Source organism: Mesoplodon mirus (genome assembly GCF_964341445.2).
Source record: "Mesoplodon mirus genome assembly, chromosome: 2".
Taxonomy (NCBI): domain Eukaryota; kingdom Metazoa; phylum Chordata; class Mammalia; order Artiodactyla; family Ziphiidae; genus Mesoplodon; species Mesoplodon mirus.
Window position 1 is genome coordinate 70,003,380 of NC_138977.1, and position 17,768 is coordinate 70,021,147.

The 17,768-nt window shown below is 38.2% G+C and overlaps 1 protein-coding gene across 1 annotated transcript; it reads left to right on the forward strand.

Moving 5' to 3' along the window:
* Positions 1-407: 407 nt before the first annotated feature.
* Positions 408-16,124, forward strand: GHITM (growth hormone inducible transmembrane protein). Its single transcript, XM_082639807.1, has 9 exons — positions 408-533; positions 1,926-2,090; positions 3,092-3,191; positions 4,760-4,871; positions 5,299-5,440; positions 8,722-8,830; positions 13,496-13,684; positions 14,144-14,315; positions 15,835-16,124. Exons 2-9 carry the CDS (start codon positions 1,962-1,964, stop codon positions 15,917-15,919), a joined length of 1,038 nt encoding a protein of 345 aa, XP_082495933.1. The 5' UTR covers positions 408-533; positions 1,926-1,961; the 3' UTR covers positions 15,920-16,124.
* Positions 16,125-17,768: the final 1,644 nt, after the last annotated feature.

A 17,768-nucleotide genomic window follows, 5' to 3' on the forward strand; every position in this document is an offset into this window, starting at 1 on the left:
TTGTAGATTTCACATCTGCCGCAAGAAACCCGTTGGCTCCGGTCTGAAACTGCCAATTTGGCACACTATCTGGCAATAAATTCTTGACAAGAGGAAAGAAACAGGACGAAGGAATAATTTTTAATTCTCATACTATCATCTTTCAATTTTAAAATAATTTTTTAACTGCTACAAGTGTAACCGTTGAAAGAAAAACGGTGAGCTCCGCTACCCAGAGCTAAAATGGCTGAAATGCCTTCTCTGCCCACATCCACGATGGACGTTGACTGCGAGGCTCCCAACAATCCTCCATTGGCCCCGCCCCTACAGCTCGGAAACCCTCCTTCCTACTATACCCGCCCTTCCGTTAGGCCTCCTCTCATGATTGGCTGTCCTTAGTGTTTGCGACTTCTCCGGATGTTGCGTCACGCAGCGAGCTAAAGAGACTGCGCTCACAATCAGTAAGAAGTGGACGGCGGGCGCGGGACGTGGTAGTCGTTGCGATTCGCTGGCCCGGAAGGGGACCTGCGCCCTTGAGTTGACCAGGGACTGAGGTAAGGCTCCCCCGGGCCGTGAGGCACCGCGATCCACCGTACTACTGACAGCCGGCCTCGTTGGGCCGATGCGTGCGTGTGGGGAGGACTGGAGACGGCGGCGCTGCGGGCTGCGTCACGGGCTGGCGGCGCGTCAGGGCCGTCCTGCAGGTGACCCGGTGGAGGGGATGGCGACTTCGGGGCCTGGGGTAGGCGGGCAGGGGCCCGCTCTCTCTGCCTGCTTCTTCCTGGGCAGCGAGGTGCTGAATCATCCCCGCGGCCGGGCCTCCCAGGCGCCGCTGTGGTAGATAATGGGGTGCCTGCAGCTGGTGTGCTGTAGAGTCGTGCGTTGACTTTGGGAGGCTGGAGTTTTTGCTGCCGGGCTCTCATCCGAGTCTTGTGATCTAGCTGAACTTTCTCGGGGGACCAGGCGCCCGAGCTCATTGATGCACACGAAAGCGTACGGGGTCGGTAATAGTACCCATTTTGTAGTTAAGGCACCTGAGTCTCAGGGATCAAACATGCACACGAGGCCACTTCTAGCCTGTGATAGAAGTAAAATTCCCACTCTGGAGGCCACTCTGAGCTGCTGCTCCTCAGTAGGTGTGTTGAGGACTGAGAGGCACAGCACCTTTAGGCTGAGATGATGTAATGTCACGAAAGTGCTAGAATGATTCGGTATTTTTCCAAAGGATAGGTGTCAGTTTTGTACACCCCTCGCAGATCCCGTGGCAGAGTTGGAAGTACACTCAGATAGGTATTTAAAAGCAAAGATTCTTAGCTTTTGGGGTGCTAGTTAAAATACATATTACTGTGTCCTATTCCTAGGGGTTAAATCATTAGGACCGAAGTTAGACCTAGGAATCTACATTTTTAAGATACATCCCAGGTGGTTTCAATACCTTGAATATTTTTATATCATATTTTGAAGGGAAGTAATACTTAGCATGCTTGGTTTCCACTGATGTTTTATAACCTTGCAATGTAGTATGACCTTGAAGAGTTAATCACTTCTTGGATGACATTTTTCCTCTGCTCAAAGTTATTCTTAGCTCTTTTTTAAATTTTCCCACTGAATGCTGGTATAAATCTTCAGCCAAAACCACATGTATAAAATCCATCACACACCCCTTAATTCTCTTAAGATATTAAATCCACCCTGTATTGGACACATAACTTAAAAGTCATTCCTCTTGTTATTGTTCCGATTGGAATTTAAACCCATTTTGGTGGTCCATCCCAAACCAGTTCTGTGGGATGGATTTCTTGAACTAACAAGGGACAAGCAGAGTATTCATCATTATCATTTTAAAAGGTCACTTTATTTCACCTTTCCTCCTAAGAGATGACTGGCTCTTTCTTAGAGCCAGTGGGTTGGTTAATGGGTGATTTTTTGTCTCTGTCTCTAACTAGCATTTCAGATCTGCTTGGTAAACCTGGTGCACCACCATGCTGGCCGCAAGACTTGTGTGTCTCCGGACACTACCTTCCAGGGTTTTCCACCCAGCTCTGACCAAGGCCTCCCCTGTTGTGAAGAATTCCATCACGAAAAATCAGTGGCTCTTACCACCCAGCAGGGTAAAGATAATCTGAATATTTTTATATTGTCTGTCTCTCTGTATGCTTCTGGGACCATTTTTTTGACAGATTGTGAAGCTCCCTATTCTACTATTAGTGATTTACTGAAACAGCCCTGAAAATGTCCCAAATCAGCTCTTTCTTCCTATTAGTGTTCTGTTCCATCCTTATCATATATGAAAAAGAACTCCTATAACTTCTCCTTTACTTACAGCTCTTGGAATTTCTCATTCAGAGAATTTAGAGTAATTTGTGAAGGACTGAGAGCTGTATGGTTCAACAGAGAGATCGTGGAGCCGATTGTCAAAAGCTTAAGAATATTACCATTTGGCCAATAACTTATTAATAAGTTACTAAACATGTCATTTCAGCTCTTGTTTAGAGAATGGTAAAACAAAATCTGTCAAGTTAGAGAGAAACCCGTTTCCTTTTGTAGTAGATTTCTGTTCTAGCATTCAAATTAGGAGTATAAATTTTGAAATGTGAGGTAGATAAGGAAATATACAGAAGCTAGAAGAGACAACTTTTTTCTCTTAAATTAACTGTTCCATTGTTGAAAAAGAGCTAAAATAGAGGTAGTAGTCATCCCTCCCTTTGGCTTTGTATTAAAGGAAGGATTGAGCCCATTTCCCAGATGAAAAAATGCAGCTAATACTTACCAAATGCGTATCTTTTAAAAGTTAGTGTTTAAAATATGATAATTCTAGAGATATAAATAAAATTTGTAGTTTATGAAATAAACAGTTCAGAAACCTGACCTAAGAAGTTAGGTTGTAATGAATTAGTGAATCATTTCGAAGATAGAGCACAGGTAAGGTCTACATTTAATTTTTTAGATTGGCTAACATACTTTCATAGTGAAGTATATATGACTTACATACATAGGAAGTACCAAGTTACATTATCCAGAGTTTCCTAGGGTGATGAGATCCTCTGTTTTATTTTGTTGTTAACATTCTTTTGGTGTGGGTGGTGTGTGTCTTTGTTTCCATGTGTATCAGGAATATGCCACCAAGACAAGAATTGGAATTCGACGTGGAAAAACTGGCCAAGAACTCAAGGAGGCAGCTCTGGAACCATCATTGGAAAAAATATTTAAAAGTAGGTGGCAGCCTTTAGTAAACTCGTGTTTTAAAAAAAGGTCCAGAACAGCCTCCTTAAAGTATATGCAAACTTGTACATATGTGCATTTTGTGAGAAGAAGGGCAGTCATGCTCAGGTGTCTGATGACCCTGAAAAGGTTGGTACTTCACACTGAGCTCAGTGGTCCCCAGTCATATTTCTTCCAGAAAAAAATTTTACTTTCACCATTTTTTTAAGGATTATTAGTTAATGTGCCATGATCTGAAAGTTATAATCTGTTATTGAAGTTCATTTGAAGTCATGTAGAATCTTACTTCAAACATAATATTTGTATATGTTTCAGGTCAAGAGTAAATCACCAAAACATAGATGTTAATAAAAAGTTAGTTGTTCAAGAGGGGTCATCTTGATTGGCTGCCCATTTAGGGCCTCTCAGGAAGCAATACCCTAATGACGTCAGTTTGGTTCACAGTTTGGATTTCAGCTTTGCAAGTTCAGAATCTAGATTGGTAATCTACCCAAAATCAAAGAACACTACTGCTCCTTAACAGCCTTGCAAAAGGTCAATACCCATCTTCCCTGACTTAAAATGGAGTTACGTCCTGATAAACCCATCATAACTTAAAGAGGTCCTGAAGTTCAAATTATATTTAATATACCTAACTTACCAAATATCATAGCTTAGCCTAGCCTGCCTTAAGCGTGTTCAGAATACTTAACATTAGCCTACAGTTGGGCAAAATTATCTAACACTAAGCCTATTTTATAATTAAGTGTTGAATCCTTCCTGTGATTTATTGAATCCTGAAAGTGAAAAATAGAATTGTTGGGTGAGTACAGAATGGTTATAAGTGTATCGGCTGTTTACCCTCATGATCAACTAGCTGAGTGGGTGCCACTGCCCAGCATCACAAGGGAGTATCGTACTGCATGTCAGTACCCCAGGAAAAGATCAAAATTAAAAATTCAAAGTACAGTTTCTACTTAAATACATATCGTTTTTTAAAAAATCTTAAAGTTGGGGACCATCTGTATTTTAAAATGGGAGAGAGCCCTAGTTGGCATCCCTCAGGGCATTTCTGTTGGTCACTTGGCCCTAGAAACCAAATTATATGAATCATAGCAACAGTGTAGTAACATTCTTAGGGAATAAACTTTGACTAAAGGGAGCAAGATGCTCTTTGTGAATACCTCCATCCAGTTAAGAGTTGATAACATTTCCTCTCGGTACTCTAAAAAACAAGAGCATCCTCTCCCTTGATCTTGCTGCATAAACACTAATTACATTTTTCTTTGGTTCATTTTTTTCTTGACTCCATGTAAAGCATCATCTGTGTTAATAGCACTTTAGACACAATATTAAATATAACATGATGTTAGCATGTTTTTCTCATCTTTATTTTCTAAGAGTGTCACGAGAACACACATCTTTTATGAATAAAATAACATATATCACAGAAGTATCCCTACATCTACAGATATACTGCCTCCGCAAATTTTGTTAGAGTGAACTTAAAGATTAATTAAGTCTAATCATTTTAGTCAAGACAGCAGTATTAACTTGCATTTCCTCCTGTGTTCTGCAGTTGATCAGATGGGAAGATGGTTTATTGCTGGAGGGGCTGCTGTTGGTCTTGGAGCTTTGTGCTACTATGGCTTGGGAATGTCTAATGAGATTGGAGCTATTGAAAAAGCCATGTAAGTAAATTTTTCTCAAACAATTCGTGCCTTAAAGGTTCCAGTTTTCTTCTCATCCTTATCTTTCACCACTTTTGGAATATTTTGTGTCCAGTGTTCCAACTGTGTGGAAATATACATGAATAAAAATAGAATCTCTCATTTCCTTGGCATATATTTATTCAAACAATAAATAAAAATCTTTTACCAAGGTTATATATGTTTAAGCAAGAAGCAAATGTGTTGTTTTGTATATGTGCCAAGTGCTTATATGTTTTATATTACTTAATTTTTTATGGTAACTCCAACATGCATCATTATTTCCATGATACTGGAATAAGATTTAGAGAAATAAAGTGGTATTTCTCAAGATCTCCCACCTAGTAAATTATTCAACCAAAATTCACATTCATAATTCTATAAATTAACTGTGTTGTGTTTCTTACAGAATTTGGCCTCAGTATGTGAAGGATAGAATTCATACCACCTATATGTACTTAGCAGGAAGTATCGGCATAACAGCTTTGTCTGCCCTGGCAGTGAGCAGAACTCCTGCCCTCATGAACTTCATGATGAGAGGCTCTTGGGTGGTAAGTTAGCTTGTTTTTGTTTTCCTTTCCCACTAAATAGCAAGAGATTAAATGAAAACTCTCAGAGGAGGGGATTAAATGGAAAGAATACCTTACTATATTAAACAAATCTTTGTTCAAGTAATATATGAATTATTAGTGCAGCTGAAACAAAGTAGGAAATACCTTCTTAGGCAAGTCAGCTATTATTCCTTGTTGAATATGTATTTTAGTAGCAGCAAAGATGTTGGAAACCAAACTTACAGGAACATTCTACTTATCTAGCAGCAGATACCAAACAGCTCTATTTTGTAGTAATTTACTAAAAAATAAGGCAGATGAAAATCCATCTTATGTGGCACATATATACAATGGAATATTAGCCATAAAAAGAAACGAAATTGAGTTATTTGTAGTGAGGTGGATGGACCTAGAGTCTGTCATACAGAATGAAATAAGTCAGAAAGAGAAAAAGAAATACCGTATGCTAACACATATATGGAATCTAAAAAAAAAAAAAAAAAACAAATGGTTCTGAAGAACCTAGGGGCAGGACAGGAGTAAAGACGCAAACATAGAGAGAATGGACTTGCCAACACAGCGTGGGCGAAGGGTAAGCTGGGACAAAGTGAGAGAGTGGCATGGACATATATACACTACCAAACGTAAAATAGATAGCTAGTGGGAAGCAGCCACATAGCACAGGGAGATCAGTTCCGTGCTTTGTGACCACCTAGAGGGGTGGGATAGGGAGGGTGGGAGGGAGACGCAAGAGGGAGGAGATATGGGGATATGTGTATATGTATAGCTGATTCACTTTGTTATAAAGAAGAAACTAACACACCACTGTAAAGCAATTATACTCCAATAAAGATGTTAAAAAAAAAAATCCATCTTAGAGGTCAGTGGAGGGTAGCTGTCACAAAAACCCAAGCACTCTATACTACTAGGAGTAGAATAGTGCTGGCACTGTTCTGAACTTTTCTTGACCCTTTATAAGGTTTTATATTCAGTGAGAGTTTCTTGAGCATTTGTTGTTTTACTAGCATTTTTTTTTTATTTTAGTAGGAGAGGACAGGGTAGTTGAGTTTTGTGAAAAAAACAGCTTGGGCAAAGGAGAGGAGATAGTCATTATAAGTGACTTTACAATCCCATTCAAGTGAAGTTCAAGTGTTTGAGGTCTGGAGTGTAAAGAAGACACAATTAGAAAGGGTGTGTTTGATTGCCGAGCTGAGGAGAGCGCCTAAGCGGTTAGAGGCCATTGCAGATACTGGAACAGCAAAAGTGTGATTTGTATTTGAGCTTTAAGAGCTAATGTGGAAGAGACAGGAAGCAGGTATACCAGCCGTGCCTTTTCAAGGTCTAAAATGATGGTAATGCAAACTAGAGCAACGAGCGTGAGACTGGAAGGGAATGGGAGATGGGAAAGTTTATATAACACTTACACACTTCCCACAGCAAATTCCCACTGATTCTTCCCATGGGCAACCCAAATCCCTATGACTTCCAAATCTGTAATGTGTCCACTATTCTGTACTTTCTAAAAGGAGAACCATTTGCAATTATGTAGCCATTTAGACACTTCAGTATTAGGGTCTTGCTTCTCAGATGGGTGTCATGAATCTCCTAGCCTAGAGGTTATTGAAGGCACAGAATCAACCTGTTGCATTCTCATCAGGTATGTCAGTTTTAATCAGAGGTAAACAATTTAAAGCAATGCTTTTGTAATAAAGCAAACATGAAAGATTAAAATATACAAGAGTTTAGCCCCTAAAATAAGACTTCAAGGAGGTTTTGTGCTTGGGTCATATTCTCAGGTGCTTGTGGGCATAAGATCAGCCTCACCTGCCTTCAGGGCTGCTTAAGTAAAATAGTTTAGAAAGCCAGACAGGTGCTACAGAGAGGAAGAAGCCTTTGGGAGGTGACAGACATACACACAAATAATGTCAAAGTTTGTACCAAGTGCTTTTGGAACAGAGTAGAGACATCTGACACTGCTTATTACAGCCAGGGTACCTACCAGAAAAACTTTACAGGCAAAGAGGTAATCCTGGAATATGTCAACCAGATAGGAAGGAGGTATTTTTAGGCACAATAAACAAAAATAAAGAGGTGTGAAACGGGTATGTTTGCAGCCTACCAGTTCAGTGTAGCTGGAGTGTAGAGTATGGGAAGGTAAAAGGCAAAAAATGAACCTGGATGATGAAGGACTTTAAAAGAAAAATATATAATTGTGTTAAATATCCTGAAAATGCTTTGCACAGAGATAGATGAAGTAGCTTTTAGTAATTGTTTCTCTATTGGAAGGTGGTGAAGTAGAACCCAGCGTGCTTTTCTGTGTTATGAGTGAAGGCTTTCGCATTCTCAGCAAAAACAGCTGTTACGTTTACCTGTACTTTACCTCAGAGGTTGACCGTTCAGATGCCCATGGGTTAGACATAATGCAGATGAGATGAGTGAGGCAGGCCTGGTATGTCACGTGGGATTTTGGCATCTAGAGAAAGCCTTACAACTAAATGCATTCACGCTCAATTGTTTTTTGAATAGTTGGCCAGACAAAACATCTGCTGCTTGATCTTGCCCAAGGGCTGCAAGTTTGCAATTTCTGCTTTAAATTTCCTGAAGATTATCATCTTTCATTACAAACATTTCTTCCTTGTTATGCACAAGCAATATTTAAATGTGTAACAATGGAAATCGAAGATAGACAAAGAAAGGGGATGAGGGCCAATTCAGCCAGAAAATTGGGAGGATAGAAATGTAGAATCTTATTTCTCATCTTTTCCATGTGCTTCTTTTTTTCAGGTTTTCATTTAGCAAATACAGAGTTTGAGACAATGTGCTATATATATATATATATATATATATATACACACACATATATATATTCTAATTGGTGTATCATGACTAACTTTTTTTAATGTTACTTGTGCTATACCGAAATAAATATAATTTAAAATAATTAAATAATTATTCTGGGATTTTTAAAGGGGTTTTGTTATACCTTTGTCTAACAAGAATCAAATTTTTTAAAGATGATGTTATCTGCCAAAGCTCTACTCATTCACTTAAAGTTGTCTGGAAAACTTTATGTGTGATAGTAGGGGGTGCTCTTGCTAATTTGACCAAACTGAAATGAGCACAAGGCCTTTTAATGTGCTAGAGAAATATAGGATTCTGTTTATTATCCTTCATCTTTTTAAACATGGTTTATTGGAGGGACTAACTGGACTTGGAACCTGTGGGTTTCTACTTTGTTGCTGTATAAGCATCAATTTTTCTTAGTAATACATGTCTTTCAGACAATTGGTGCAACCTTTGCGGCCATGATTGGAGCTGGAATGCTGGTCCAGTCGATATCATATGACCAGAGCCCAGGCCCAAAGCATCTTGCTTGGTTACTACATTCTGGTATGTTCTGTTTTACAATTGTTGTTAAACAATCTTAAATACTGCCTTTTTTGATGGCTCTTCACGGTTGTAAATGATATGTACACAATTTAATTAAGCCTCATGTCTGCTAAACACGGTTTTCTGCACTTATTCCTGGTAATAGTATTGCCAGATCTCCACTCTGGAAAGTTAATGATTCTGATACTAAGATCATCGACAGCCCCAGTATTACACTTGCCTCTGGTGACAGTCTGGTATATGCAGAGATTTCCTTTTATGTATTTTGTCTAATACCAGAAGGATTTCAGATCTGATACACATCACTTGAGAATTGTTCTTGTTGTATATCTTTAGAAAAATAAGAAACTGGGGTCTCTACCAGAGAAGGAGGACGTAAGATGTGTGAAAGAATAGGAGCAGAGATTTTTGCAGTGGAGCATTGGGAAGAAGAAAGCAGTCAAAAAGATCTTTGGAAATTCACTTTTGTGTGTGATGAGGTTAGCTGGGTCAGTATTTAGATAGTTTTTGGCACAAAGTTACTGTGGGCAGGACAGAGGCTGTCCAACCCTGGTATTACAGAACAGTATTAATATTTCTTTAGGTATATGTAATATTTTCCTTAATTATGGAAAGACAAATATTTTAAAGTTGATATAAAGTATTTTCCATTGCAAGTATCCCAGGGTATTCTGCCTCTGGGTTGAGTAAAGAACACCAGATGCAGAAACAAAATGCTTTAGATGCATGATCTCTACCACAAGCCAAGACAAATTTTATAAGGATTTCCATGAAAATTCCAGGGAGACAGACTAAAATGTTTTTCACATGGGTTAGTAAATGGAAATTAGCTTTGGGATACCCAGTATGATGAATTTCCAGTGTGAAATACATCATTTGTATTCTTCATGTGCTGGCTTTGTTTTGGTGAATGTGAGAGAGCATGACTTCCCAACCTTGGTTTTCAAGCCTCTCTTCCATTAGGTCTTAGGTAATTCAACCATAGATATTTTCCATGGACCTTTACAAGACAGAACTTTTGTGGTTGGGAGGGCGATGGTCCCAATATTTTCTTATACCAGTAACCTGCTTTTAAGAAAAAAATTACTTAAAACGTAGTGTGTGCATTTGCTATAAAATTTAATATCTCTTAGTGCCATATAAATATTCAAGGATTATTCAACATCTTAGCCAGTAAATAGAGTTCTACACCTGTCTCCCATTTTAGACACTGTTTCCTTGAATAAACAGGTTTAGTGTCATTTTATCTCTGATAAATAGTAGATCCACTTGTTGAATTAAAGTAGCTATGTAGTTTTAATTCTAGCTAGAATAAGTAAGCCTTTCTACCTGTGTTGCTTAGAAAACCTCTTTTTATCTGATATAATTGTAACATATAAATTACTTAAGTTCTGAGTGTTTTATGTGTGTTGGAGGGCAGTCCCCAAGACCACCCATTCATTCAGCAATTTGTTAGATGGAGTCACAGGACTCAGCATATAGTTATACTCAGAGCTAAGGTTTATTACAGTGAAAGGATACACAACAAGGTCAGCAAGGGAGAAAGATACAGGCAAAGTCTAGAGTGTGGAGAAATCCACACACAGGCTTTCAGTGCTGTCTCCTTCCTTTGAGGGTATACGGCAAGAATGCTAAATATGCAGTAACATGTACAATGTTTCTGCCCAGGGAAGCCCATTAGAGACTCAGCGCCCAAGGTTTTTATTGGGGGCTGATCATTTAGGGGCCCTCCTAGCAACTACCAAAATCCAGACTCCCAGAAGGAAAGCAGGCATTCAGCATAACTCACTGTTTGCATAAATAGTCTAACCCTAAGGTTAGAGAATGGTTCCAGTGCCAAGTTCTCAGATGCCAGCCAAGGATTAACCTTGCAAGCAGGTCTTTGTAAAGGTAGGCTTAGGTCTGCTGTGTTAACCCTTTCTTGCACAGTATGAATGCCATTTTTTTCTTTTTTTAATTTGTTTTCAGAATTTGCTTTATTCTTCATAAACATCTTGGGAAGCTGTGTGTGCTGGCATTAGCCTGTCCATATGTTCATGGATGAGGAAGCTGAGGCTGGGTGAAGTCACACAGCAGGAAGTGCCAAAGTCAAGACTGACACCCCCCCCACAATGTTATTTCTCTTTTTTTCTTTTTTTCCCCCATAAATTTATTATTTATTTTTGGCTGCATTGGGTCTTCGTTGCTACGCGCAAGCTTTTCTCTAGTTGCGATGAGTGGGGGCTACTCTTCGTTGTGGTGTGTGGGCTTCTCATTGCAGTGGCTTCTCTTGTTGTGGAGCATGGGCTCTAGGCACATGGGCTTCAGTAGTTGTGGCACATAGGCGGAGTAGATGTGGCTTGCGGCTTCTAGAGCACAGGCTCAGTAGTTGTGGCGCACAGGCTTAGTTGCTCCATGGCATGTGGGATCTTCCCGGACCAGGGCTCAAACCCATGTCTCCTGCACTGGCAGGCGGATTCTTAACCACTGCACCACCAGGGAAGCCCCCAATGTTATTTCTTAAAGTCCAACTCTCTGTCTAATTCTTCATTCACTGACATGATTGAGTTTCAGACCCCTTTAATCCAAAGTGGATGACCTAAGGGCAACCACTCACAGTGTCAGAGAGACATCAAAGCCAGATTTTGACCCAGGATAAACATCCCAATGCATTCTATTTTCATTTTTCATACAGATGTTTAATACCTTGTGGACACAGCTGTGGTCTCAATCAGGCCTAAGTGATACTGTGCAAGAATTACTGAAATGCTCACTGAAAGCTAGTCTCTTCTAACTGTGTTTTTCCCCTGCTTTATAGAGATATAACTGATACATGATATTGTATAAGTTTAAGACATACAACATGTTGATTTGACACTTATATATTACAAAATGATTACTACCATAGCATTAGCTAACACCTTCATTTTGTATTTACCGTATCTTTTTTATGGTGAGAACATTTAAGATCTACTCTCTTAGCAGCATTTATGATAACGGTATTATTAGCTGTAATCATGATGTACATTAGGTCCTCAAACTTGTTAATCATAACTGGAAGCTTGTACCCCTTGACAGGTATCTCTGCATTTTTGTCTCCCCCCAACCCCTAGTAACCACCACTATGCTCTGTGTTTCTCTGTTTGACTTTTTTAGATTCCACATATAAGTGAGATCATACGATATTTGTCTTTCTCTGTCCAACTTATTTCACTTAGCGTAATGCCCTCAAGATCCATCTGTATTGTCAAGAAGTGCAACATTTCATTCTTTTTTGAGTCTGAATAATATTCCATTGTTTATATATACTGCATCTTCTTTATCCATCCATCCATTGACAAACACTTGGGTTGTTTTCATATCCTAATTTCAGTTCCTTTGCTTATAAACCCAGAATTGGGATTGCTGGATCATATGATAGTTGTGTTTATTTTTTGAGGAACCTTCATACTTGTTTTCCCCAGTGGATGTACTGATTTTCTGAAGGGCAGTTTTCATTCACAATGATAATGTTGAGCTATTCTTATCAGTTTTGTAATTGATTTGTCCTTAAGCAGCAAACATCTATTGCCATTTAAGATTTTTATCAGTATCATTGGAAAAAATCTCAATAATCTCCTTGAAAGTTTTTCTTAAAATTTTGCTGTCAGTTGCAAAACTGATAGGAATTCTAATAGAAATGTCATACAGATGAATTTCTATCCAATATCTTTCCTAGAGCAAAAAAATTTTTAATTTTTCATCATCATGTAATAAAATATGCCCTATTACTTGATCTAGAAATGTTAGTCTCAAAAGAGACACACTGGTATTAAAATTTCCGTGTGAAGGTAGCTCTGTGCTTATTCCATGAGTTCAACTATGCACATTTAATGTTTAAGAAAAGGGAATAGTTGAGAATTCCCTGGCTGTCTAGTGGTTAGGACTCTATGCTTCCACTGCAGGGGGCCCAGGTTCGATCCTTGGTTGGGGAACTAAGATCCCACAAGTCATATGGTACTGCCCAAAAAAAAAAAGAAGAAAAGGGTATAGCTTGCTCTACTCAATACGGAAACAATGCCTTATCTAAGATCTGTTTTTTTTAAATAAAAGATTTCTATTTACCTTTGCTAATGAAATTATTACTATACTTTTGGTGGACATGTTTATAACTATCTGACAACTAAAATTGCTTTTTACAAGCTGTGATTACATTCCCTATTACACAAGGTAACAGCAGCATCTGTCCTTGAAGTTCCTACTTTAAGATTAGCATCATATACTTAATCTTTCCTTTTACTGTGTTCTCTTTCAGCACAGTAGATTTGACCTTCAGTTATTTTAAGCCTTTCATCTCAGTTCTTCCAAATGTGAATATTGTTACAAAGACTATTGGTAGACTCAGATCCAAATAATGAACTACACTGAATTTGACATAGTTACTAAAAATCTAAATTAGTGTTTATACTTGTGTGAGTTTTGACTGACTGACTAGGAATCGTGTTACTTGTGATTTAAAATTTGGATAGGTACAAGTTTTAGTTGTGGGGTTTTGGGGATAGTGTCACCTAAATAAGGAGAAGACTTTTTGTAATCATATTGTTTAACTATAAGCTATATGTTCAGATGGCATGTTAGTTAGAAGAAGCATTTTCCTTTTGGTTGTTACTTAGTAAATATTTAACTGCCTGCTTGCTCTTTCTGCAGGTGTGATGGGTGCAGTGGTGGCTCCTCTGACGATATTAGGGGGGCCTCTTCTCATCAGAGCTGCATGGTACACAGCTGGTGTTGTGGGAGGCCTATCCACTGTGGCCATGTGTGCACCCAGTGAGAAGTTTTTGAACATGGGAGCACCCCTGGGCGTGGGCCTGGGTGTCGTCTTTGTGTCCTCACTAGGTAAGCCACTGTGCTTTGATGCTTGGTTCTTGGTTCATGATGTCCTAAAATCATCTGACATACTCAGGTATCCTAATGGAGAGAATCTAGTAAGTGTCATTTTTAAAAGTTGGTTAAAACATATATGCTAATTTGACTGGATTTGCTCACTTGGCATCATGGCAAACCATTATTATTGGTTTTACCAAATACATGTAAAATGGGAAAGTTGGTCTGGAGAACATGAAAATTGCTCTGATGCAGGAACTTTCCTATAATGTGGGCAAGTGACCCATTGCAAGAATGAGTATAATGGGTTTTGAACTGAATGTATGTAAAATTAGAGCACATACTCGGATGTTTCCTTATCTGTGCAGCATACCAAAGAAGAAAATTTTTTTAAGTAATGCTGATTATAAATCCAGTTACAGAAAAATCCTTTTTCCCAGAAAAACTTTTTTTTTCCCTTTTTGATTTCAGGATCTATGTTTCTTCCACCTACCACTGTGGCTGGCGCCACTCTGTACTCAGTGGCAATTTATGGCGGATTAGTTCTTTTCAGCATGTTTCTTCTGTATGATACACAGAAAGTAATCAAGCGTGCAGAAGTAGTACCAGTGTATGGAGTTCAAAAATATGATCCCATCAATTCGTAAGTAGCCTTTAATGTCTTTTCTTTGTTGCATAAGGACATTTGTGTTGCTTCGGCCTATTTTGTTTTATGACTGTGTTAGTTTCCAAGGACTGCTATAACAAATTATATAAACTGGCTGATTTGAAACAATAGAAATTTATTCTCTCATGGTTCCAAAGTCCAGAAGTCTGAAATCAAGGTATCATCAGGGTTGGTACCTTCTGAGGGCCCTAAGGGAGAATCTACTCCATGCCTCTCTCCTAGCTTCTTGTCATGGCCAACCATCCTTGGCATTCCTTGGCTTTTAGATATATCACTCTAATCTTTACTCCTGTCCTCATATGATGTTCTCCCTGTATCTCTGTCTCTTATAATGATGCCATATTGAATTAAGGCTCACCCTTCTCCAATATTACCTCTTCTTTACTCACATCTTAATTATAATCGCAAAGACCCTATTCCCAAGTAAGGTCACATTCACAGGTACCACAGATTAGGACTTGAACATATCTTTTGAGTTCAACCTGCAACAATGACTTTGTTGAATTTTACTATTTTATTTCTGTTATTATTTGGTCTGTTCTCTTTCCTTAGTAAGTTGTGTATACATTTGATTATATTGCAACTAAGTGTAATAATTAGGTATGTATTCAGTTGATTCAGAGTATTTTACCTATTTTTGTTAATTAGCCTTATAGTCCTTTTGTTGGTCAATTAATTGTGTGTGTGTGTGTGTGTAATTTATATTTAACAGACTTTAAAACTGAAGAAAAGATGTATTAGTCAAGTGTTATTTTTGGAAAGTGTACATAATTGAAATTTTTAATAGGAAAGCCTATTTTATTAAAAATTGGAAACACTTCAATTTTTAATTTTTTATTAAAAATTGAAAATTCCATTTTGGAGATACTCAACTGTAGCTGATGTTAAGTGTTGTATAATAATGCTTTTTCCTTTCCTTGGCCTCTCCACCAAAGTAGGTTATTTTATTTAAGTAATTTCCTTGAGTTTCATGGTGTCTATCACATTTTTTAAAGTAATTTATTTTTCTTTGTTTAAAACTTAATGTAATGATTTTTTTAAACATTGCTATAATGCTTACAGATTTGTAGCAGGTTTTTTTGGGGGTAATGAGGGGAGGCATTGAGGGAGTGTGTTATATTTTAAAATGCCAGACTTGTGTCTGACACATTTTTGTGAAGGTGTTTCTTTGGTTTTTGTTTTGATTATTTCATTGTCTATTACCCATTTCTTTTTTTTTTTTAAAGCAAGATGCTGTACTCATAATAGAGTGTCAGAGAATATAATGATTTTTAAAACTGCCCTTTAACACGTAAAAGATTAATCTGCCAAAAGAAAAATCTTGATAGTTTTCTAGTCTAGGACTTCCTTAGTTGGTGTCTTTTTTAAAATTTCCATTTCATATACCTGGGACAAATAATCAGTGTTGCGCTTTCTTCTCTCCTACGTTAAGAAATCGTTTTTGTCATTGTTACAAGAATTACATCATATTTAACAGGCATAATTTCTTTTCTAGGATGCTGGGAATCTACATGGATACATTAAATATATTTATGCGAATTGCCAGTATTCTAGCAACTGGAGGCAACAGAAAGAAATGAAGTGACTCAGCTTCTGACTTCCTTAATACATCAGATATCTGGCTTGTTTAATAGGGGCAGATATTCTTTAGTTTGTGCAAGCAGCTTTCGTTGAAGTTTAGAAGATAAGAACTTGTCAACATGTTTCAGGTGTTCCAGTAATGTGATGCTTCAGGTCTGCTTTTTCTTCTGGAGAATAAATTCAGTAGTTCTCTTCCAAATAATACACACATTTTCAATTCTTGTGTTTGAGTAATTCTAAAATGTTCAAATGAATATGAAAACCAAGTTTTGTGTTGAAGGAATTTAAGTATTTTATATATTTTTAAATTTATTTGGTTAAGTGAAATTTAGCAAACTTGTGTACCTGCATTTTTCATTGCAGAATATTAACAAGTAATGTCATAAGTGATGTAGGGGTTTGGTAAAGGGACCAGAGAGAAGTAAAGCGACACCTGCAGTCTTTCTTTGAATACTTAGAACTTAGCACTCGTGTAATTGTGGTGAGCCAGTGAGGGGGTCTGGATGTTTGGAAACAAGTCATGGCTGTACATCTGCTGAACTTACCAGAAGCACTGAGCAGAAAACAAAAGACATAGGTGATTCTCCACGCTCTCCTTACGATATGGATGTGATCATGTTTGGCTTCTCATTGTTTGACACTGTTGGGAGAGTCCACAATGCTAATCATGTGGAGAATTCCTGTTACATATATTATGTGTGTGTGTAAGTCTTACTTTTGAATTGTCTAGTAGAACAAAATATCCTTAAAACACTCAGGAAAAAAATATTCGAAGCATGAAAATTGTTGCATTTTAAGTATACAAACAATATGTGCATAGTTGCTGAATATTTTTACAAATTTATTGAAATGTTTAAAGGAATACATGCTTGCCTTTCTTATCTCTTCAGGCTTTAACTTTTATCAGAAAAGCCTACTCGTGGTTTACACTTGAGATTATGAAAGCAGTTTTCCCCCTCAGATTTAGTTTCTTGCATTCCCTCTCAGAGGAATCACTGAAAAAAAGGAAGGCACGGCTTCCCTGGTGGCGCAGTGGTTAGGAATCCGCCTGCCAATGCAGGGGACATGGGTTTGAGCCCTGATCTGGGAAGATCCCACATGCCGCGGAGCAACTAAGCCCGTGCGCCACAGCTACTGAGCCTGTGCTCTAGAGCCCGCGAGCCTAGAGCCTGTGCTCCGCAACAAGAGAAGCCACTGCAATGAGAAGCCTGCGCACCTCGACGAAGAGTGGCCCCCGCTCGCTGCAACTAGAGAAAGCCCGCGCAGAGCAACGAAGACCCAACGCAGCCAAAAATAAATAAATAAATAAATTTATTTTTAAAAAAAAAAAGGAAGGCAAAGCGAGGCTTCTTTCATGAACTATATCAATCAAAAATGTAATGGAGAAAATGCTTCACTAGAGTTTCCCCTAGCAGAATTCTCCTCTCCTCCATAGGCCATTACTTAACTCTCTTGTGCCATTTATAAGTTTTTTGATACACAAGTTATTTTTGGAAGTTCTTATGAATGAAATAAGTGTATGATTATTGAGATGGTGTTTTGACAAATACTACAGTAATCCATTAATAATTATTCTACCCACCTCAAGTTACATAGGATGCCTATTCCTGAAATAATAAAGGTTCTAGCCAGATGGTGATTGGTCTGTAATTTTTCCAGCTGAACCATATGCATATCATTGAATAGGAGATTTGTTCGAGAGAGTAACTTATTCCCTTACTGATGTAGTATATAGAGTATGGTATGATTATAACTATGGTCCTTACATCTAGACTGCATTTATCTGAATCCCAGCTCTTCCACTTATTCCTTACGTGACCTTTGGCAAATTACTTAACCTCTCTGTGC